The following is a 23,904-nucleotide window of genomic DNA, read 5'->3' on the forward strand; positions in this document are numbered from 1 at the left end:
ATGAATTGGAAACCTCATGTAAAAAATGTAAAAAGGGTAAAATTAAACACATTTTTGGGTGTAATAATAGATGATAAAATGAATTGGAAATCTCATGTAAAAAATGTAAAAAAGGGTCAAATAAAACACATTTTTGGGTGTAATAATACATGATAAAATGAATTGGAAATCTCATGTAAAAAATTTAAAAAGGGTCAAATAAAACACATTTTTGGGTGTAATAATACATGATAAAATGAATTGGAAACCTCATGTAAAAAATGTAAAAAGGGTCAAATGAAACACATTTTTGGGTGTAATTATAGATGATAAAATGAATTGGAAACCTCATGTAAAAAAGCATCAAATGAAACACATTTGTGGGTGTAATAATAGATGATAAAATGAATTGGAAATCTCATGTAAAAAATTTAAAAAGGGTAAAATGAAACACATTTTTGGGTGTAATAATAGATGATAAAATGAATTGGAAATCTCATGTAAAAAATTTAAAAAGGGTCAAATAAAACACATTTTTGGGTGTAGTAATACATGATAAAATGAATTGGAAATCTCATGTAAAAAAATTAAAAAGGGTCAAATGAAACACATTTTTGGGTGTAATAATAGATGATAAAATGAATTGGAAATCTCATGTAAAACATTTAAAAAGGGTCAAATAAAACAAATTTTTGGGTGTAATAATACATGATAAAATGAATTGGAAACCTCATGTAAAAAAATTAAAAAGGGTCAAATGAAACACATTTTTGGGTGTAATAATACATGATAAAATGAATTGGAAACCTCATGTAAAAATGTAAAAAGGGTCAAATAAAACACATTTTTGGGTGTAATAATAGGTAATAAAATGAATTGGAAATCTCATGTAAAAAATTAAAAAAGGGTCAAATAAAACACATTTTTGGGTGTAATAATAGATGATAAAATGAATTGGAAATCTCATGTAAAAAAATTAAAAAGGGTCAAATGGAACACATTTTTGGGTGTAATAATACATGATAAAATGAATTGGAAACCTCATGTAAAAAATGTAAAAAGGGTCAAATGAAACACATTTTTGGGTGTAATAATAGATGATAAAATGAATTGGAAATCTCATGTAAAGAATTTAAAAAGGGTCAAATAAAACACATTTTTGGGTGTAATAATATCTGATAAAATGAATTGGAAACCTCATGTAAAAAATTTAAAAAGGGTCAAATAAAACACATTTTTGGGTGTAATATTACATGATAAAATGAATTGGAAACCTCATGTAAAAAGGGTAAAATGAAACACATTTTTGGGTGTAATAATACATGATAAAATGAATTGGAAACCTCATGTAAAAAATGTAAAAAGGGTCAAATGAAACACATTTTTGGGTGTAATAATAGATGATAAAATGAATTGGAAATCTCATCTAAAAAACGTAAAAAGGGTCAAATAAAACACATTTTTGGGTGTAATAATAGATGATAAAATGAATTGGAAACCTCATGTAAAAAGGGTAAAATGAAACACATTTTTGGGTGTAATAATAGATGATAAAATGAATTGGAAATCTCATGTAAAAAGGGTCAAATAAAACACATTTTTGGGTGTAATAATACATGATAAAAATGAATTGGAAACCTCATGTAAAAAATATTCAACATAATGTAGCAAGAAACACGTCAATAATGAATAAAGCAAAACATGTTCTAGTATATGGGGAAATAACTACAAATGTGCGCTTCATTTACTAACTGTCTTACAAAAAAAGATCAATTAGAATAATACATAATGTTGGATATAGAGAACATACAAACCCTTTATTCATTGAATTACAATGTGGTGCATTTGCAAAGAGCTAAAATTATGTTCAAAGCAAACTATAACCTGCTACCCAAGAATATACAACAATTCTTCTCAACAAAAGAGGAGAAATATACCCTTAGAGGAAAATCTAATTTAAAACATTTGTATGCACGTACAACACTTAAAACCTTTAGCACATCAGTATGTGGAATTAAATTGTGGAATGGATTAAGCAAAGAAATGAAACAAAACACCAATATGATTCAGTTTAAGGGACTGTTCAAACTACAAGTGGTCACAAAGTACAGTACAGTTTGCTTATTGTGGTATATTATTTGTTTATTATTTATGTGTTCACTGTACTGTTACAGAGAACAAGGAAATTGGATAAAATTGCTCTGGTATGAAAAGGGGTAGGATTAAATAAACTCTGCTTCTTCCTACTCCTTTTTCGGACGTGCTGTAATGAAACAACTGGAAATATGTGATGCATGATATTGCATCGTATGCATGTTCCAAATAAACTGGAACTGAACCGAGCCCGGTAAGGTCTATTCAGGTGTACTGGAGAGGAGGCTACGCCGGATAGTCGAACCTCGGATTCAGGAGGAACAGTGTGGTTTTCGTCCTGGTCGTGGAACTGTGGACCAGCTCTATACTCTCGGCAGGGTCCTTGAGGGTGCATGGGAGTTTGCCCAACCAGTCTACATGTGCTTTGTGGACTTGGAGAAGGCATTCGACCGTGTCCCTCAGGAAGTCCTGTGGAGAGTGCTCAGAGAGTATGGGGTATCGGACTGTCTGATTGTGGCAGTCCGCTCCCTATGTGCTCAGTGCCAGAGCTTGGTCCGCATTGCCGGCAGTAAGTCGGACACGTTCCCAGTGAGGGTTGGACTCCGCCAAGGCTGCTCTTTGTCACCGATTCTGTTCATAACTTTTATGGACAAAATTTCTAGGCGCAGTCAAGGCGTTGAGGGGATCTGGTTTGGTGGCTGCAGGATTAGGTCTCTGCTTTTTGCAGATGATGTGGTCCTGATGGCTTCATCTGGCCAGGATCTTCAGCTCTCACTGGATCGGTTCGCAGCCGAGTGTGAAGCGACTGGGATGAGAATCAGCACCTCCAAGTCCGAGTCCATGGTTCTTGCCCGGAAAAGGGTGGAGTGCCATCTCCAGGTTGGGGAGGAGATCTTGCCCCAAGTGGAGGAGTTCAAGTACCTCGGAGTCTTGTTCACAAGTGATGGAAGAGTGGATCGTGAGATCGACAGGCGGATCGGTGCGGCGTCTTCAGTAATGCGGACGCTGTATCGATCCGTTGTGGTGAAGAAGGAGCTGAGCCGGAAGGCAAAGCTCTCAATTTACCGGTCGATCTACGTTCCCATCCTCACCTATGGTCATGAGCTTTGGGTTATGACCGAAAGGACAAGATCACAGGTACAAGCGGCCGAAATGTGTTTCCTCCGCCGGGTGGCGGGTCTCTCCCTTAGAGATAGGGTGAGAAGCTCTGTCATCCGGGGGGAGCTCAAAGTAAAGCCGCTGCTCCTCCACATCGAGAGGAGCCAGATGAGGTGGTTCGGGCATCTGGTCAGGATGTCACCCGAACGCCTCCCTAAGGAGGTGTTTAGGGCACGTCCGACCGGTAGGAGGCCACGAGGAAGACCCAGGACACGTTGGGAAGACTATGTCTCCCGGCTGGCCTGGGAACGCCTCGGGGTCCCACAGGAAGAGCTGGACGAAGTGGTTGGGGAGAGGGAAGTCTGGGCTTCCCTGCTTAGGCTTCTGCCTCCGCGACCCGACCTCGGATAAGCGGAAGAAGATGGATGGATGGATGGATGGAATGAACCGAGCTGAACTAGAAGGACTACCCTCAAATCACAGCCCATGAGCCAACATAGTGCACATTGAATACATGCATGCCCAGGGTGGACATATATAATGAATGTGATCGCTCCGCCTGCCAGTTGTCAACGATAGCAGCCACCTAGGATAGTTGAAATTAACACAAAGACTCAAATAGTACACCAAGTCCATCAATATGTGACATCTGTAAAATAGGGTTTGTTTTGTTTATGTCTAAACTTGTCACTTTGCCAACATGGTTTCTTATGGCAGCCCGTTTTCGTAGCAAACTATTCTGTGGACTGTGTTGCTGCCAAATTAGATTAGATTAGACAAACTTTATTGATCCACAAGGGAAACTGTTCCACACAGTAGCTCAGTTACAAAGGATGGAAAGGATAATGCAGGTATAGAGTAGACTAAAATGTACCGTAGTAGCAATATAAAATATATGTAATATTCACATATTCTATATACAGTATATAATATATGCTGATATATTATATTATTATATTATATTTGTATACAATATATAACAAATACCATGTACAATATTACAGTATATTAAAGTTTACATATACAGTTGATCAATCAATCAATCAAAGTGTATTTATATAGCCCTAAATCACGAGTGTCTCAAAGGGCTGCACAAGCCACAAGCCGGTATTCTCCCAACCAATGCGCATGTTAGAATTACAAAATGTGACATAATTGCCCAAATTCTTAACCATCAAGCAAAACCATATAAGCCAGGGGTGTCAAACACATGGCCCGTGGGCCATATCAGGTTTAATCCGGCCCGCGGCCTACAAAATGAGTTTGCTAAGTATAAAAATGAGCTGCAATTTTTTTATTGAAAGAAACTACGGTTGTTGTTTTTTGCAATAGCAACTTGAGTGCGACTCCCGTCCCACATGACACTCTTTAAAGATGAAGTGTCAGCTGACTTTTAAGCGCCCTCCGGATTGGCTGCTGCTACTCCAGTCAGCACGGGTGCAAGCAATCAGCTGCTCCTGTTGTGACTGGCAGCAGATGGCGGCAGACTGATGCAGTATCGACACACAATACCTTCTTTCATTGTAAATCACCCGCTCAATGGATAAAATAACGAAATGGTAAGATGCAAATACTTAAGTCAACATGACCATCATCTTCGTAGTAGTTAGAGTTCCATGCAGCGCTCGCAGTTGCACACCCTGAACTCCATTGTAAAAATGTGTGTTTCTACATTTGTTGTTTGTTCTGTTTTATTTTATGCTTAAATCTACAATGTTCACATTGGTTAAGTCTGTAGTTATGTTACCTTGATGTCAGCAATGGTATCATTACGAAAATTGTTTTGTTTCTATTATAATTGTAATATTTGAATGATGATAAATAGAGATGTCTGATAATATTGGACTATCGGCAGATAAATGCTTTAAAATGTAATATCGGAAATTATCGGTTTCAAAATTATCGGTATCGGTTTCAAAAAGTAAAATTTATGACTTTTTAAAACGACGCTGTGTACACGGACGTAGGGAGAAGTACAGAGCGCCAATAAACCTTAAAGGCACTGCCTTTGCGTGCCGGTCCAGCCACATAATATATTTGGCTTTTCACACACACAAGTGAATGCAACGCATATTTAGTCAACAGCCATACAGGTCACACTGAGGGTGGCCGTATAAACAACTTTAACACTGTTACAAATATGCGGCACACTGTGAACCCACACCAAACAAGAATGACAAACACATTTCGGGAGAACATCCGCACCGTAACACAACATAAACATCCATCCATCCATCCATCTTCTTCCGCTTATCCGAGGTCGGGTCGCGGGTGCAGCAGCCTAAGCAGGGAAGCCCAGACTTCCCTCTCCCCAGCCACTTCGTCCAGCTCTTCCTGTGGGACCCCGAGGCGTTCCCAGGCCAGCCGGGAGACATAGTCTTCCCAACGTGTCCTGGGTCTTCCCCGCGGCCTCCTACCGGTCGGACGTGCCCTAAACACCTCCCTAGGGAGGCGTTCGGGTGGCATCCTGACCAGATGCCCGAACCACCTCATCTGGCTCCTCTCGATGTGGAGGAGCAGCGGCTTTACTTTGAGCTCCTCCCGGATGGCAGAGCTTCTCACCCTATCTCTAAGGGAGAGCCCCGCCACCCGGCAGAGGAAACTCATTTCGGCCGCTTGTACCCGTGATCTTGTCCTTTCGGTCATAACCCAAAGCTCATGACCATAGGTGAGGATGGGAATGTAGTAAATTGAGAGCTTTGCCTTCCGGCTCAGCTCCTTCTTCACCACAACGGATCGATACAGCGTCCGCATTACTGAAGACGCCGCACCGATCCGCCTGTCGATCTCACGATCCACTCTTCCCTCACTCGTGAACAAGACTCCGAGGTACTTGAAGTCATCTACTTGGGGCAAGATCTCCTCCCCAACCCGGAGATGGCACTCCACCCTTTTCCGGGCGAGAACCATGGACTCGGACTTGGAGGTGCTGATTCTCATCCCAGTCGCTTCACACTCAGCTGCGAACCGATCCAGTGAGAGCTGAAGATCCTGGCCAGATGAAGCCATCAGATCACATCATCTGCAAAAAGACCTAATCCTGCAGCCACCAAACCAGATCCCCTCAACGCCTTGACTGCACCTAGAAATTCTGTCCATAAAAGTTATGAACAGAATCGGTGACAAAGGGCAGCCTTGGCGGAGTCCAACCCTCACTGGAAACGTGTCCGACTTACTGCCGGCAATGCGGACCAAGCTCTGGCACTGAGCATACAGGGAGCGGACTGCCACAATCAGACAGTCCGTTACCCCATACTCTCTGAGCACTCCCCACAGGACTTCCCGAGGGACACGGTCGAATGCCTTCTCCAAGTCCACAAAGCACATGTAGACTGGTTGGGCAAACTCCCATGCACCCTCAAGGACCCTGCCGAGAGTATAGAGCTGGTCCACAGTTCCACGACCAGGACGAAAACCACACTGTTCCTCCCGAATCCGAGGTTCGACTATCCGGCGTAGCCTCCTCTCCAGTACACCTGAATAGACCTTACCGGGAAGGCAGAGGAGTGTGATCCCACGATAGTTAGAACACACCCTCCGGTTCCCCTTCTTAAAGAGAGGAACCACCACCCCGGTCTGCCAATCCAGTGGTACCGCCCCCGATGTCCACGTGTTTATGTTGTCGCGTGGTCAACATAAACACAACAGAACAAATACCCAGAATCCCTTGCAGCACTAACTCTTCCGGGACGCTACAATATACACCCCCCGCTACCGCCTATAACCCCCCCCCCCCCCCAACCCCGCTCACCTCAACCTCCTCCTGCTCTCTCAGGGAGAGCACGTCCCAAATTCCAAGCTGCTGTTTTGAGGCATGTTAAAAAAAATAATGCACTTTGTGACTTCAATGTTGGCATTTTTTTCCATAACTTGAGTTGATTTATTTTGGGAAACCTTGTTACATTGTTTAATGCATCCAGCGGGGCATCCCAACAAAATTAGGCATAATAATGTGTTGATTCCACAACTGTGTACATCAGCATCGGTTAATATCGGAATCGGCAATTAAGAGTTGGACAATATCGGGATATCGGCAAAAAAGCCATTATCAGACATATCTAATGATAAATTAATGTGTTGTGGCAGTTGCGGATGTCACCAATGCGGCGGTTTAAGGAAACACTCGGTTGCTTTTCCAAGCACATCTTTAATGGTGAACTGCCAACATGAGAACGATTAACAGGAAGTGCTTAAAATGTAATGCCTTTGTAAATACAGTGAGACTGTTTTTTTAAACTGCACCAATTATTTTCCTCAGAATTTTCAACTAACAAAGTGTTTTGCCAAGAACATTATTTGTAAAATGTACATTTTCATAATGTGTTTGTTCTATTTTTGACCACAGCAACACAAAGAAAAACAATGTGAAGTGGTTTTTATTTTTAATCTATACCCACATGGGTATAGATTTTCCTCCTTGCGGCCCCCGAGCTAAAATGAGTTTGACATTCCTGATATAAGACAAACAAGAATGACATGTGCTAAAAGTCTCTCTCTCCTCTCTTGTCCGATCACTCAGAATGTGATGGAACAGTTCAACCCGGGTCTAAGGAACCTGGTCAACCTGGGCAAGAACTACGAGAAATCTGTAGCCGGTGAGCAAATTTGACTTTTGAAAACTACATACAGTAGAAGCACTACTAAGAAGTGTATGTATATATGTACAGTGTCTTGATAAATACTGATGATGTTGTTGTCTTTTACCCAGCAATGGCCTTGGCAGGAAGATTGTATTTTGACGCCATGGCTAAAATTGGGGAAAGTGCAGCAGTGTCTCCTGTGTCCAGAGATTTAGGTACGTTTCCATGTCCTTTAACGCTCTGTAGTGCAAAACCCAAAACCAGTGAAGTCGGCACGTTGTGTAAATGGTACATAAAAACAGAACACAATGATTTGCAAATCCTTTCCAACCTATATTCAATTGAATGGACTGCAAAGACAAGATACTTAACGTTCAAACTGGTAAACGTTGTTATTTTCTGCAAATATTAGCTCATTTGGAATTTGATGCCTGTAACATGTTTCAAAAAACTGGTACAAGTGGCAAAAAAGACTGGGAGAGTTGAGGAATGCTCGTCAAACACTTATTTGGAACATCCCATAGGTCAGGGGTCGGCAACCTTTACCACTCAAAGAGCCATTTTGACCAGTTTTACAAATTAAAGAAAACAATGGGAGCCACAAAACTCTTTTGAAATTTAACATGAAATACCACTGCATACAAAGTTTTTTTTTTGCTTTGTGCTATGTATAAACCAGGGGTCTCAGACACGCAGCCCGCACCTTAATATGAAAATGTTATGTTAGTGCGGCCCGCGAGTTTTATATGAATTGCGCTTGACAGCGTAATACTTGCCAACCCTCCCGATTTTTCGAGGAAACAAGAATGACAAACACATTTCGGGAGAACACCCGCACCGTAACACAACATAAACACAACAGAACAAATACCCAGAATCCCATGCATCCCTGACTCTTCCAGGCTACATTATACACCCCCGCTACCACCAAACCCCGCCCACCTCAACCGACGCACGGATGGGGGTGGGGGGTTGATATGTGGGGGAGCAGGGTTGGGGGGGGCGGGGTTTGGTGGTAGCGGGGGTGTATAATGTATCCCGGAAGAGTAGTGCTGCATGGGATTCTGGGTATTTGTGCTGTTGTGTTTATGTTGTGTTACGGTGCGGATGTCTCCCGAAATGTGTTTGTCATTTTTCTTGGGGCGGCATGGCGTAGTGGGTAGAGCAACCGTGCCAGAAACCTGAGGGTTGCAGGTTCGCTCCCCGCCTCTTACCATCCAAAAATCGCTGCCGTTGTGTCCTTGGGCGGGACACTTCACCCTTTGCCCCCGGTGCCACCCACACCGGTGAATTAAATGATGAATGATAGGTGGTGGTCGGAGGGGCCGTTGGCGCAAATTGCAGCCACGCTTCCGTCAGTCTTCCCCAGGGCAGCTGTGGCTATGAAAGTAGCTTACCACCACCAGGTGTAATTGATTGATGGGTTCTACATGTAAAGCGACTTTGGGTACTTAGAAAAGCGCTATATAAATCCCAGGTATTATTATTATTATTATTGTTTGGTGTGGGTTCACAGTGTGGTGCATATTTGTAACAGTGTTAAAGTTGTTTACACGGCCACAGTCAGTGTAACCTGTGTGGCTGTTGACCAAGTATGCCTTGCTGTCACTTGCGCGTGCAAGCAGAAGCTGCATACAACATGTGGCTGGGCCGGCACGCCCATTGTTAGGGTGAAAATCGAAGAATATTTGCCCTGGGAGAGGCACTGAAATCCGAAAGTCTCCCGGGAAAATCGGGAGGGTCGGCAAGTATGCAGCTGAGCCGCATCAGAGTGATCAAAGAGCCGCGGGTTGCTGACCTCTGCCATAGGTGAACAGGCTAATTGGGAACAGGTGGGTGCCATGATTGGGTATAAAATTGGCTTCCATGAAATGCTCAGTCGTTCACAAACAAGGATGGGGCGAGGGTCACCACTTTGTCAACAAATGCGTGAGCAAATTGTCCAACAGTTTAAGAACAACATTTCTCAACCAGCTATTGCAAGGAATTTAGGGATTTCACCATCTACGGTCCGTAATATCATCAAAAGGTTCAGAGAATCTGGAGAAACAAACATTGAATGCCCGTGACCTTCGATCTCTCAGGCGGTACTGCATCAAAAAGCGACATCGGTGTGTAAAGGATATCACCACATGGGCTCAGGAACACTTCAGAAAGCCACTGTCAGTAACAACCGTTTGTCGCTACATCTGTAAGTGCAAGTTAAAACTCTATTATGCAAAGCGAAAGCCATTTATCAACAACACCCAGAAACGCCGCCCAGCTCCGCTGGGCTCGAGCTCATCTAAGATGGACTGATGCAAAGTGTAAAAGTGTTCTGTGGTCTGACGAATCTACATTTCAAATTGTGTGTTGCAAATTCCCCAAAATAACAAAACAGCACAGGTTGGACCGTTGGCGCATATAATGTCATGAATGTTGAGGGAAATGAGTGTTTCCTTGGGCATTGCCACTAGTACATGCAAAATCCTCATTCAAATAGGACGGTCTGCACCACTTTTGCACTTGTTGTCAATTGTACACGCTGTTTCAGTAGATCACACTTGCACACTAATGGTACACGCAATTTTATACACTATATTGCCAAAAGTATTTGGCCACCTGCCTTGACTCACATATGAACTCAAAGTGCCATCCCATTCCTAACCCATAGGGTTCAATATGATGCGGGTCCACCCTTTGCAGCTATTACAGCTTCAACTCTTCTGGGAAGGCTGTCCACAAGGTTGCGGAGTGTGTTTATAGGAATTTTCCGACCATTCTTCCAAAAGCGCATTGTTGAGGTCACACACTGATGTTGGTCAAGAAGGCCTGGCTCTCAGTCTCCAAAGGTGTTCTATCTGGTTCAGGTCAGGACTCTGTGCAGGCCAGTCAAGTTCATCCACACCAGACTCTGTCGTTCATGTCTTTATGGACCTTGCTTTGTGCACTGGTGCACAGTCATGTTGGGAGCATGAAATTGTCCAAAATGTTTTGGTGTCCTCGAGCATTCAAAGTTCCTTTCACTGGAACTAAGGGGCCAAGCCCAACTCCTGAAAAACAACCCCAGACCATAATTCCTCCTCCATCAAATTTCACACTCGGCACAATGCAGTCCGAAATGTAGCGTTCTCCTGGCAACCTCCAAACCCAGACTCTGGACTGGAAAAGCGTGATTCATCAGTCCAGAGAAGGCGTCTCCACTGCACTAGAGTCCAGTGGCGACGTGCTTTACACCACTGCATCCGACGCTTTGCATTGGACTTGGTGATGTATGGCTTAGATGCAGCTGCTCGGCCATGGAAACCCATTCCATGAAGCTCTCTGCGTACTGTACTGTACTGTAATTGGAAGGTCACATGAAGTTTGGAGCTCTGTAGCAACTGACTGTGCAGAAAGTCTTTGCACTATGCGCTTCAGCATCCGCTGACCCCTCTCTGTCAGTTTACGTGGCCTACCACTTGGAGGCTGAGTTGCTGTTGTTCCCAAACCCTTCCATTTTCTTATAATAAAGCCGACAGTTGACTTTGAATTTGTTGCACAGGTGGCATCCTATGACAATTCCACGCTGGAAATCACTGAGAGCGGCCCATTCTTTCACAAATGTTTGTAGAAACAGTCTCCATGTCTAAGCGCTTGATTTTATACACCTGTGTTCGGGCCAAGTGATTAGGACACCTGATTCTGATCATTTGGATGGGTGGCCAAATACTTGTGGCAATATAGTGTATCTTTCACATGTTGTTTAGTGCTTGGTATTTGGATCTCATTAGATCAGGCCCATAATGTAGGTAACTAACCAAGGTTTGATCACTTGGTTTCAGCTACACTTAGATCAGCACCATGCTTTTCGTCTAATAGAACCACCATGCTTTGTTTGGCCAACTCCCCAGACTGAAGGCTGTCTGGTGTTGTGCTAATTCATCATCACCAGTGGAACACTTTGATTTAGCCACTGTATGTTTCTCAGCTCCCCTGCCGACAAGGGGAAAAGTGCTAATTAAATTGAGCGGCACACACAATGGGAGCACACCTACAGGGATGCATCACCTATAGAATGAATCAGTCACCGCTTTAAAAGGTGTTTGTACATGTTTTTTTTATCTGAAAGGAGACAAATTATGCAATTATTTCACATGGGAACACTTGTTGAACAGTAACTGGGTTAAAAAAAAATCACTTCAACACACGTGTGCGATCAATAAATACAGTCGTGGTCAAAAGTTGATATACACTTGTAAAGAACATAATGTCATGGCTTTCTTGAGTTTCCAATAACTTCTATAACTCTTATTGTTTTGTGATAGAGTGATTGGAGCACATACTTGATACAGTGTTGTGTGGAAAGGGCCTATGACAGATTGATACATGCTATAGTCGAAACACCCCAAGAATCAAGAATAACAACACTTTTAAAGGGGAACATTATCACAATTTCAGAAGGGTTAAAACCATTAAAAATCAGTTCCCAGTGGCTTATTTTATTTTTCAAAGTTTTTTTCAAAATTTTACCCATCACGCAATATCCCTAAAAAAAGCTTCAAAGTGCCTGATTTTAACCATCGTTATATACACCCGTCCATTTTCCTGTGACGTCACATAGTGATGCCAACACAAACAAACATGGTGCATAGAACAGCAAGGTATAGCGACATTAGCTCGGATTCAGACTCGGATTTCAGCGGCTTAAGCGATTCAACAGCTTACGCATGTATTGAAACGGATGGTTGTAGTGTGGAGGCAGGTAGCGAAAACGAAATTGAAGAAGAAACTGAAGCTATTGAGCCATATCGGTTTGAACCGTATGCAAGCGAAACCGACGAAAACGACACGACAGCCAGCGACACGGGAGAAAGCGAGGACGAATTGGGCGATCGCCTTCTAACCAATGATTGGTATGTGTTTGTTTGGCATTAAAGGAAACTAACAACTATGAACTAGGTTTACAGCATATGAAATACATTTGGCAACAACCTGCACTTTGAGAGTGCAGACAGCCCAATTTTCATCAATTAATATATTCTGTAGACATACCCTCATCCGCGCTCTTTTCCTGAAAGCTGTTCTGTCCAGTTTTGGAGTTGATGTCAGCAGGCCAGGGAAGCTAGGGTCGATATTCTTCTCTTGATCATCTTCGGTGGCATAAGGGACGGTGTGAGCCAAGACATCCAGGGGGTTTAGCCCGCTCGTCTGCGGGAACAAACTGCCGCCATTGCTTGCCGTGCTACCGAGGTCCTTTGTCCCTGAATTGCTCACACACTCCGGCAGATTCAATGGGGGTCTGGCGGCAGATTTCTTTGACTTTATCGTTGGCAATGCATCTGCTTTGAGTGTCGCAGGATATCCACACATTCTTGCCATCTCTGTCGTAGCATAGCTTTCGTCGGTAAAGTGTGCGGAACAAACGTCCAATTTCTTGCCACTTTCGCATCTTTGGGCCACTGGTGCAACTTGAATCCGTCCCTGTGTTGTTACACCCTCCGACAACACACAGACGAGGCATGATGTCTCCAAGGTACGGAAAACAGTCGAAAAAACGGAAAATAACAGAGCTGATTTGACTCGGTGTTTGAGAAAATGGCGGATTGCTTCCCGATGTGACGTCACAATCATCGCTCCGAGAGCGAATATTAGAAAGGCGTTTAATTCGCCAAAATTCACCCATTTAGAGTTCGGAAATCGGTTAAAAAAATATATGGTCTTTTTTCTGCAACATCAAGGTATATATTGACGCTTACATAGGTCTGGTGATAATGTTCCCCTTTAAAACTCTCTCTGAACAGCCCTGTTCAGAGCATCTGGTTTTGGGAGGACTGTTCTGTCTCATGCAAATAAACCATAGCTCAGCCTGATGCTCCGTTTCTGTGTGTTGCTATTGAGCAGTCAGATTTTACATGAGTGAGTGACCAGTCCAGGGAGAGTATGGACATTGAGAATCGATGCATTCAACAAAACTCAAGGTTTGCTTATCTTCTGAATTTTACATGACTTTGGTTCTGCGTATTTGCCTGCCAGTAAAAAAAACAATAACAATGAAATGTAGGTCTAAGTGAGACCTACGGAGAGGTTTTAGTTTCATGTCTCTCCGACCTTCCCAGTGAGAGTTACAGGCAGTTTTGTCATTTTTTTCTTCCGTCGGTATCGGTATCGGATCGGAAATGCAAAAACAATATCGGTATCGGATCGGAAGTGCAAAAACCTGGATCGGGACATCCCTAAGGCAAACACATGAAAACAAGAGGGAAACATCAGGAACACAAAATGAGTTCCATAAGACTTAATAGAATAGAACAGAAAGTACTTTATTGATCCCTGGGGGAAATTCAGCACCACAGTTCGCTCACAATAGACAATAATACATAATATAATATATAATATATATATATATATATTAGGGATGTCCCGATCCAGGTTTTTGCACTTCCGATCCGATACCGATATTGTTTTTGCACTTCCGATCCGATACCGATACTGACCGATACCGATACTGACCGATACTGGCCTATTCGAGCATGTATTAAAGTTTAAAGTTATTTAACCTACTTAGTTGTCAGAATCATGTTGAAAAGGGTTTTAGTACTCTTGATAACAACTAGCCAGCTGAATTAGGGGAGTTTGAATAATACACAATGGTTGGTAACAAGAAACTGACCTGTTTATTCAAGGACAAACACAAAATAGACAAAATTATACATGACAAACAGAAATGGCATCATTGAAACTAGGGCTGGGCGATATGGCCTTTTTTTAATATTGCGATATTTTAAGGCCATATTGCGATACACGATATATATCTCGATATTTTGCCTTAGCCTTGAATGAACACTTGATGCATATAATCACAGCAGTATGATGATTCTATGTGTTTTGATTGATTGATTGAGACTTTTGTTAGTAGGTTGCACAGTGAAGTACATATTCCGTACAATTGACCACTAAATGGTAACACCCGAATAAGTTAAAGTCCACTTAAATTGATTCATGATACAGATATATACTATCAGATATATACTATCATCATAATACAGTCATCACACAAGATAATCACATTGAATTATTTACATTATTTATAATCCAGGGTGTGGAGGGGGGCGCTGGATGTAAGTGTCAAAAAGACAGCCAAAAGAGTTTGATATGAGAATAAATCTAAAGTTAAAATATAGGGTAGAAATGCATCCATTTGCAGGAAATGTAGTCTTGATTTTCAACATTTTCTTTCAAGGCTTGCATGTCTACATTAAAACATTCTTCTTCATACTGCATTAATATATGCTACTTTTAAACTTTCATGCAGAGAAGGAAATCACAACTAAAAAAATCACTAATTTTTTCATACGGTGTTGATCTGGAAATTTTTGCCTCAGCATTTTGATGGTGTGGACGTGTGGCACCGAATGGAGATAAGCGTCTCGACAGACGTCACAATATTTGAACAATGATGACGAAAACTGTTTTCTCTGTCGTGTCGGTGTGTTGAAAATTGTTATGCGCTTATTTTTTTATTTGATTTTGTGCGTGGCATAGATTTGCTATGCGCAGAGGACGCTTAAACAGTGCGCAATTGCACAGGCGCGCACCTTAGAGGGAACGTTGCTCGCACGGCTGCGCTAGCATCACAGCTAACGTTAGCCATGCTGCTACCTCTCTGCTCGGGGAGGACGTATACGTATGTGACGTATGACGTGACAGTATGTGACGTGTGTCGTGACAGTATGTGACGTGTGTAAGAAGGTGCGCTCGCTGTCTGTGAGAGGGAGACACAGGAAAGAGTGAGAAGAGCCTGTCGTGTAATGCCAGCAGCTAAAAGCAACTGCGTGAGAATCCACAGACCTGTGGATGTGTTGAAGGTGTGCTGGAAAATGCGGAACGGAAATTACGGAGCAGCAGAAAAGTGGAATGTATTATTTACCGTATTTTCCGCACCATAAGGTGCCCTGGGTTAAAAGCCGCGCCTTCAATGAACGGCATATTTCAAAACTTTGTCCACCTATAAGCCGCCCGGTGTTGTAAGCCGCATCTAACTGCGCTAAAGGAATGTCAAAAAAACAGTCAGATAGGTCAGTCAAACTTTAATAATATATTAAAAACCAGCGTTCTAACAACTCTGTTCACTCCCAAAATGTACGCTAATGTGCAATCACAAACATACGTATATCAACATGGACAGAGCTGCGTGAAAAAAGCCACCCGGCCTCTTCGCGTAAACTTAAACTTACCTTAACCACTCGCTCATCTTTTCTTCATCCATCCCTTCGAGTTAGCTTTTATGATGACGCCGGCTGGAAAGGTCTCTTTTGGCAAGGTCTTCCTTTTGAATATCACCATGGGTGGAAGTTTCTGGCCATTAGCATGGCAAGCTAGAACCACAGTGAAGGATGACTTCTCATTCCCTGTGGTGCGAATATTCACCGTACGTGCTCCCGTTGTATCCACAGTGCGGTTCACAGGAATATCAGTTGCTGTGAAATAGTAATCCGTGTGCGGATGGAGAGATTGCGTCTTTTCATGAACCGGATCCCTGACGCTTAGTAGGAGCCATTTTGTGGTCTTTACAGATGTAAACACACAAAGGAAATGAAACGTACGGTATATCCGCGCGCTTTTTCTTCTTCTACGCGGGCGGGTGGTTGCTTACAGTAGAAGAAGAAGCGCTTCCTGTTCTATGGGGGCGGGTGCTTACCTTGGCGGTTGCTTGCGTAGAAGAAGAAGCGCTTCCTGTTCTACCGGGAAAAAAGATGGCGGCTGTTTACCGAAGTTGCGAGATCGAAACTTTATGAAAATGAATCGTAATATTAATCCATATATAAAGCGCACCGGGTTAAAAGCCGCACTGTCAGCTTTTGAGTAAATTTGTGATTTTTAGGTGCGGCTAATAATGCGGAAAATACGGTAAATCGGTGCGTTAGAAAACACGGACCTTGTTTTTTTTTAAACTGGATCTGGATCGGCATTTTCCCATGCCTTGCCGATACGCATTTTTTGGCAAATATCGGCGGCCGATCCGATCCAAATATCGGATCGGGACATCCCTAATATATATACTATATAATATATAAATTATATAAGTATATTCTACATTTAAGTGCAGTCAAGAAGGAACATATGCATTATACAGTTCTGATGGCCGTCGGTATGAACGTGTTGCATTTTGGGAGTCTGAGCCTTCCACTGAACGTGCTCATTCTCTCCGCAAGGTCCGAGTGTAGTGGGTGGGATGTGTTGTCCATAATGGCGAGGAGTTTTGCTAGACTTCTCCTCTCTGACACCACCGCCAGAGAGTCTAGCTCCACTCCCACCAGTGGTGGGAGTGGAGCTGTCCAATTACCCTAAGTCTCCTTCATTTGTAACGTTCACGGTTGTGAAACCTTGTTATCAAGTGGGGTGGAAACGAGGGGCTGGATGCAAACCCATTACAGATGATAGTCATATCTTATCTGGACAGTTTCATATACGGTGTCGTCAAAATATCCCGGCTGAGTCACGCTGACCCCTGACTTTGCTTCACTAATCCATACAGGAGACACAGACAAAGCTATCGGGTTTCACAACATATCAGACTTAAGTGGGGTTTACGGAGTAAACATTGTTTAATCTAATGACTTGTAAACAGAAATGTATATGAATATTTGGTGCGGCAAATATTTGTAATTAACTATGACGTGATTTTTGTTTGACCTCACCAAAGAATCATGAATGAAGTGTTCTTGAGTACAAGACGGTAGAAAGTCTTGTTGCTTCCAGGCTTGCTCATGGATGCAGTGAGTGCTTCCCTGCCGGAAACCTGAGCACTAGTGACGCCTAGCCGACCAGAAACAGGATACCCTTGAGAGATATTGGAGGACCGGTGCACCTTGTCCTTATGCCTTCTTCCTTTTAATTCCTTTGCTTACCCCTCCTCTTCGTTCTCCTTCTCCTCTGCAAGAGTCAACAGTTCTTTCATTCAGACTATTCCGACTAGTTCCCCCACCCCAAAGGCGTACCCTGAACAAGAATGCATTATCAGTGTCGTTATCATTGTAATGTTTGACGTTTAACTGCAGTTTACTGATACCAGAAACAGTGATGAGGTGAACAGCAGTATGTTTCCTAAACGAAATTGTGACAACCCAAATAATCTTAGTACAGTCGTGGTCAAAAGTTTACATACACTTGTTAATGGCTGTTTTGAGTTTCCAATCATTTCTACAAATCTTATTTTTTTGTGATAGAGTGATTGGAGCACATACTTGTTGGTCACAAAACGCATTCATGAAGTTTGGTTCTTTTATGAATTTATTATGGGTCTACTGAAAATGTTGGGTCAAAAGTATACATACAGCAATGTTAATATTTGCTTACATGTCCCTTGTTAAGTTTCACTGCAATAAGGCGCTTTTGGTAGCCATCCACAAGCTTATGGCAAGTTTCTGGTTTACTTTTTTGACAACTCTTGACAAAATTGGTGCAGTTCAGCTAAATGTGTTGGTTTTCTGACATTGACTTGTTTCTTCAGCATTGTCCACATGTTAGGACTTTTGGAAGGCCATTCTAAAACATTAATTCTAGCCTGATTTAGCCATTCCTTTACCACTTTTGACGTGTGTTTGGGGGTCATTGTCCTGTTGGAACACCCAACTGCGCCCAAGACCGAACCTCCGGGTTGATGATTTTAGGTTATCCTGGAGAATTTGGAGGTAATCCTCCTTTTTCATTGTTCCATTTACTCTCTGTAAAGCACCAGTTCCATTGGCAGCAAAAACAGGCCCAGAGCATAATACTACCACCATCATGCTTGACGGTAGGAATGGTGTTCCTGGTATTAAAGGCCTCACCTTTTCTCCTCCAAACAAATTGCTGGGTATTGTGGCCAAACAGCTCAATTTTTGTTTCATTCCACCTTCAACACATTCTACCATCCCGAAAATTCTAACTTCCCTTTTTCCGAGATAAAAAAAAAATGTCCAGGATTTTCCAGAATTCCTGGTTTTCCAAAGCCCTACTTCCACCTTTTTTTCTGGCGACGACTCCTCCCACATTTTTCAACCCACTTCAACCGTTCGTTCTACCATCAAAAAAATTCCTCTTAATTAGGAAAAAATAATACTACCACCTCCATGCTTAACGGTATGCATGGTATTTATGGGATTAAAGGCCTCACCTTTTCTCCTCCAAACATATTGCTGGGTATTGTGGCCAAACAGCTCCATTTTTGTTTCATTCCACCTTCAACACATTCTACCATCCCGAAAATTCTAACTTCCCTTTTTCCAAGATAAAAAAAAATGTCCAGGATTTTCCAGAATTCCTGGTTTTCCAAAGCCCTACTTTCACCTTTTTTTCTGGCGACGACTCCTCCCACATTTTTCAACCCACTTCAACCGTTCCACCATCAAAAAAATTCCTCTTAATTAGGAAAAAATAATACTACCACCTCCATGCTTAACAGTATGCATGGTATTTCTGGGATTAAAGGCCTCACCTTTTCTCCTCCAAACATATTGCTGGGTATTGTGGCCAAACAGCTCAATTTTTGTTTCATTCCACCTTCAACACATTCTACCATCCCGAAAATTCTAACTTCCCTTTTTCCAAAATAAAAAAAATGTCCAGGATTTTCCAGAATTCCTGGTTTTCCAAAGCCCTACTTCCACCTTTTTTTCTGGCGACGACTCCTCCCACATTTTTCAACCCACTTCAACCGTTCTACCATCAAAAAAATTCCTCTTAATTAGGAAAAAATAAATAAATTGTTTTTTGAACTGGAAAAGTTCCCGGTTTTCCCGAAATTCCAGGAATTCCAATTTTTCAATTCAACATGTTACTACTTCAAACATTTCTCCACCGATTTGAAAAATTCCAACACCAACCATTTCAACTTATTCAGACCTTTTAAGTTCAGCCTGTTCGGGAATCACGGGCTTTCCCTTGACAATTTACCAAAAGTTCTCAGATTTCCCAGAATTCCAGGTTTTCCGGGAATATTTTTATAACTTCCCTTTTTCCAAGATAAAAAAAATGTCCAGGATTTTCCAGAATTCCTGGTTTTCCAAAGCCCTACTTCCACCTTTTTTTCTGGCGACGACTCCTCCCACATTTTTCAACCCACTTCAACCGTTCTACCATCAAACAAATTCCTCTTAATTAGGAAAAAATAATACTACCACCTCCATGCTTAACAGTATGCATGGTATTTCTGGGATTAAAGGCCTCACCTTTTCTCCTCCAAACATATTGCTGGGTATTGTGGCCAAACAGCTCAATTTTTGTTTCATTCCACCTTCAACACATTCCACCATCCCGAAAATTCTAACTTCCCTTTTTCCAAGATAAAAAAAAATGTCCAGGATTTTCCAGAATTCCTGGTTTTCCAAAGCCCTACTTCCACCTTTTTTTCTGGCGACGACTCCTTCCACATTTTTCAACCCACTTCAACCGTTCTACCATCAAAAAAATTCCTCTTAATTAGGAAAAAATAATACTACCACGTCCATGCTTAACAGTATGCATGGTATTTATGGGATTAAAGGCCTCACCTTTTCTCCTCCAAACATATTGCTGGGTATTGTGGCCAAACAGCTCAATTTTTGTTTCATTCCACCTTCAACACCTTCTACCATCCCGAAAATTCTAACTTCCCTTTTTCCAAGATAAAAAAAAATGTCCAGGATTTTCCAGAATTCCTGGTTTTCCAAAGCCCTACTTCCACCTTTTTTTCTGGCGACGACTCCTCCCACATTTTTCAACCCACTTCAACCGTTCTACCATCAAAACAATTCCTCTTAATAGGAAAAAATAATACTACCACCTCCCTGCTTAACGGTATGCATGGTGTTCCTGGTATTAAAGGCCTCACCTTTTCTCCTCCAAACCTATTGCTGGGTATTGTGGCCAAACAGCTCAATTTTTGTTTCATTCCACCTTCAACACATTCTACCATCCCGAAAATTCAAACTTCCCTTTTTCCAAGATAAAAAAAAATGTCCAGGATTTTTCAGAATTCCTGGTTTTCCAAAGCCCTACTTTCACCTTTTTTTCTGGCGACGACTCCTCCCACATTTTTCAACCCACTTCAACCGTTCCACCATCAAAAAAATTCCTCTTAATTAGGAAAAAATAATACTACCACCTCCATGCTTAACGGTATGCATGGTATTTCTGGGATTAAAGGCCTCACCTTTTCTCCTCCAAACATATTGCTGGGTATTGTGGCCAAACAGCTCAATTTTTGTTTCATTCCACCTTCAACACATTCTACCATCCCGAAAATTCTAACTTCCCTGTTTCCAAGATAAAAAAAAATGTCCAGGATTTTCCAGAATTCCTGGTTTTCCAAAGCCCTACTTTCACCTTTTTTTCTGGCGACGACTCCTCCCACATTTTTTAACCCACTTCAACCGTTCTACCATCAAAAAAATTCCTCTTAATTAGGAAAAAAATAATACTACCACCTCCATGCGTAACGGTATGCATGGTATTTCTGGGATTAAAGGCCTCACCTTTTCTCCTCCAAACATATTGCTGGGTATTGTGGCCAAACAGCTCAATTTTTGTTTCATTCCACCTTCAACACATTCTACCATCCCGAAAATTCTAACTTCCCTGTTTCCAAGATTAAAAAAAATGTCCAGGATTTTCCAGAATTCCTGGTTTTCCAAAGCCCTACTTCCACCTTTTTTTCTGGCGACGACTCCTCCCACATTTTTCAACCCACTTCAACCGTTCTACCATAAAAAAATTCCTCTTAATTAGGAAAAAAAAAAAATTTGTTTTTTGAACTGGAAAAGTTCCCGGTTTTCCCGAAATTCCAGGAATTCCAATTTTTCAATTCAACATGTTACTACTTCAAACATTTCTCCACCGATTTGAAAAATTCCAACACCAACCATTTCAACTTATTCAGACCTTTTAAGTTCAGCCTGTTCGGGAATCACGGGCTTTCCCTTGACAATTTACCAAAAGTTCTCAGATTTCCCAGAATTCCAGGTTTTCTAGGAATATTTTTATAACTTCCCTTTTTCCAAGATTAAAAAAAATGTCCAGGATTTTCCAGAATTCCTGGTTTTCCAAAGCCCTACTTCCACCTTTTTTTCTGGCGACGACTCCTCCCACATTTTTCAACCCACTTCAACCGTTCTACCATCAAAAAAATTCCTCTTAATTAGGAAAAAATAATACTACCACCTCCATGCTTAACGGTATGCATGGTATTTATGGGATTAAAGGCCTCACCTTTTCTCCTCCAAACATATTGCTGGGTATTGTGGCCAAACAGCTCAATTTTTGTTTCATTCCACCTTCAACACATTCTACCATCCCGAAAATTCTAACTTCCCTTTTTCCAAGATAAAAAAACAATGTCCAGGATTTTCCAGAATTCCTGGTTTTCCAAAGCCCTACTTTCACCTTTTTTTCTGGCGACGACTCCTCCCACATTTTTCAACCCACTTCAACCGTTCCACCATCAAAAAAATTCCTCTTAATTAGGAAAAAATAATACTACCACCTCCATGCTTAACGGTATGCATGGTATTTCTGGGATTAAAGGCCTCACCTTTTCTCCTCCAAACATATTGCTGGGTATTGTGGCCAAACAGCTCAATTTTTGTTTCATTCCACCTTCAACACATTCTACCATCCCGAAAATTCTAACTTCCCTTTTTCCAAGATAAAAAAAAATGTCCAGGATTTTCCAGAATTCCTGGTTTTCCAAAGCCCTACTTTCACCTTTTTTTTTCTGGCGACGACTCCTCCCACATTTTTCAACCCACTTCAACCGTTCTACCATAAAAAAATTCCTCTTAATTAGGAAAAAAAAATAATTGTTTTTTGAACTGGAAAAGTTCCCGGTTTTCCCGAAATTCCAGGAATTCCAATTTTTCAATTCAACATGTTACTACTTCAAACATTTCTCCACCGATTTGAAAAATTCCAACACCAACCATTTCAACTTATTCAGACCTTTTAAGTTCAGCCTGTTCGGGAATCACGGGCTTTCCCTTGACAATTTACCAAAAGTTCTCAGATTTCCCAGAATTCCAGGTTTTCCGGGAATATTTTTATAACTTCCCTTTTTCCAAGATAAAAAAAATATCCAGGATTTTCCAGAATTCCTGGTTTTCCAAAGCCCTACTTCCACATTTTCTTTCTGGCGACGACTCCTCCCACATTTTTCAACCCACTTCAACCGTTCTACCATCAAAAAAATTCCTCTTAATTAGGAAAAAATAATACTACCACCTCCCTGCGTAACGGTATGCATGGTATTTATGGGATTAAAGGCCTCACCTTTTCTCCTCCAAACATATTGCTGGGTATTGTGGCCAAACAGCTCAATTTTTGTTTCATTCCACCTTCAACACATTCTACCATCCCGAAAATTCTAACTTCCCTGTTTCCAAGATTTAAAAAAATGTCCAGGATTTTCCAGAATTCCTGGTTTTCCAAAGCCCTACTTCCACCTTTTTTTCTGGCGACGACTCCTCCCACATTTTTCAACCCATTTCAACCGTTCTACCATCAAAAAAATTCCTCTTAATTAGGAAAAAATAATACTACCACCTCCATGCGTAACGGTATGCATGGTATTTCTGGGATTAAAGGCCTCACCTTTTCTCCTCCAAACATATTGCTGGGTATTGTGGCCAAACAGCTCAATTTTTGTTTCATTCCACCTTCAACACATTCTACCATCCCGAAAATTCTAACTTCCCTTTTTCCAAGATAAAAAAAAATGTCCAGGATTTTCCAGAATTCCTGGTTTTCCAAAGCCCTACTTCCACATTTTCTTTCTGGCGACGACTCCTCCCACATTTTTCAACCCACTTCAACCGTTCTACCATCAAAAAAATTCCTCTTAATTAGGAAAAAATAATACTACCACCTCCCTGCGTAACGGTATGCATGGTATTTATGGGATTAAAGGCCTCACCTTTTCTCCTCCAAACATATTGCTGGGTATTGTGGCCAAACAGCTCAATTTTTGTTTCATTCCACCTTCAACACATTCTACCATCCCGAAAATTCTAACTTCCCTTTTTCCAAGATAAGAAAAAATGTCCAGGATTTTCCAGAATTCCTGGTTTTCCAAAGCCCTACTTCCACCTTTTTTTCTGGCGACGACTCCTCCCACATTTTTCAACCCACTTCAACCGTTCTACCATCAAAAAAATTCCTCTTAATTAGGAAAAAATAAATA

The 23,904-nt window shown here is 41.7% G+C and overlaps 1 protein-coding gene across 1 annotated transcript in view; it reads left to right on the plus strand.

Annotated features, from left to right (window-relative positions):
* The window catches only part of baiap2l1b (BAR/IMD domain containing adaptor protein 2 like 1b), a 146,966-nt gene that overhangs the window by 16,051 nt on the left and 107,011 nt on the right, over positions 1 to 23,904 (plus strand). The window contains exons 2-3 of the mRNA XM_061974321.2: positions 7,691 to 7,766; positions 7,880 to 7,966. Coding sequence (XP_061830305.2) covers positions 7,691 to 7,766; positions 7,880 to 7,966 — 163 coding nt within the window. The remainder of the gene's footprint in view (positions 1 to 7,690; positions 7,767 to 7,879; positions 7,967 to 23,904) is intronic.

Source organism: Nerophis lumbriciformis, linkage group LG22 (genome assembly GCF_033978685.3).
Source record: "Nerophis lumbriciformis linkage group LG22, RoL_Nlum_v2.1, whole genome shotgun sequence".
In the NCBI taxonomy this organism is placed as follows: domain Eukaryota; kingdom Metazoa; phylum Chordata; class Actinopteri; order Syngnathiformes; family Syngnathidae; genus Nerophis; species Nerophis lumbriciformis.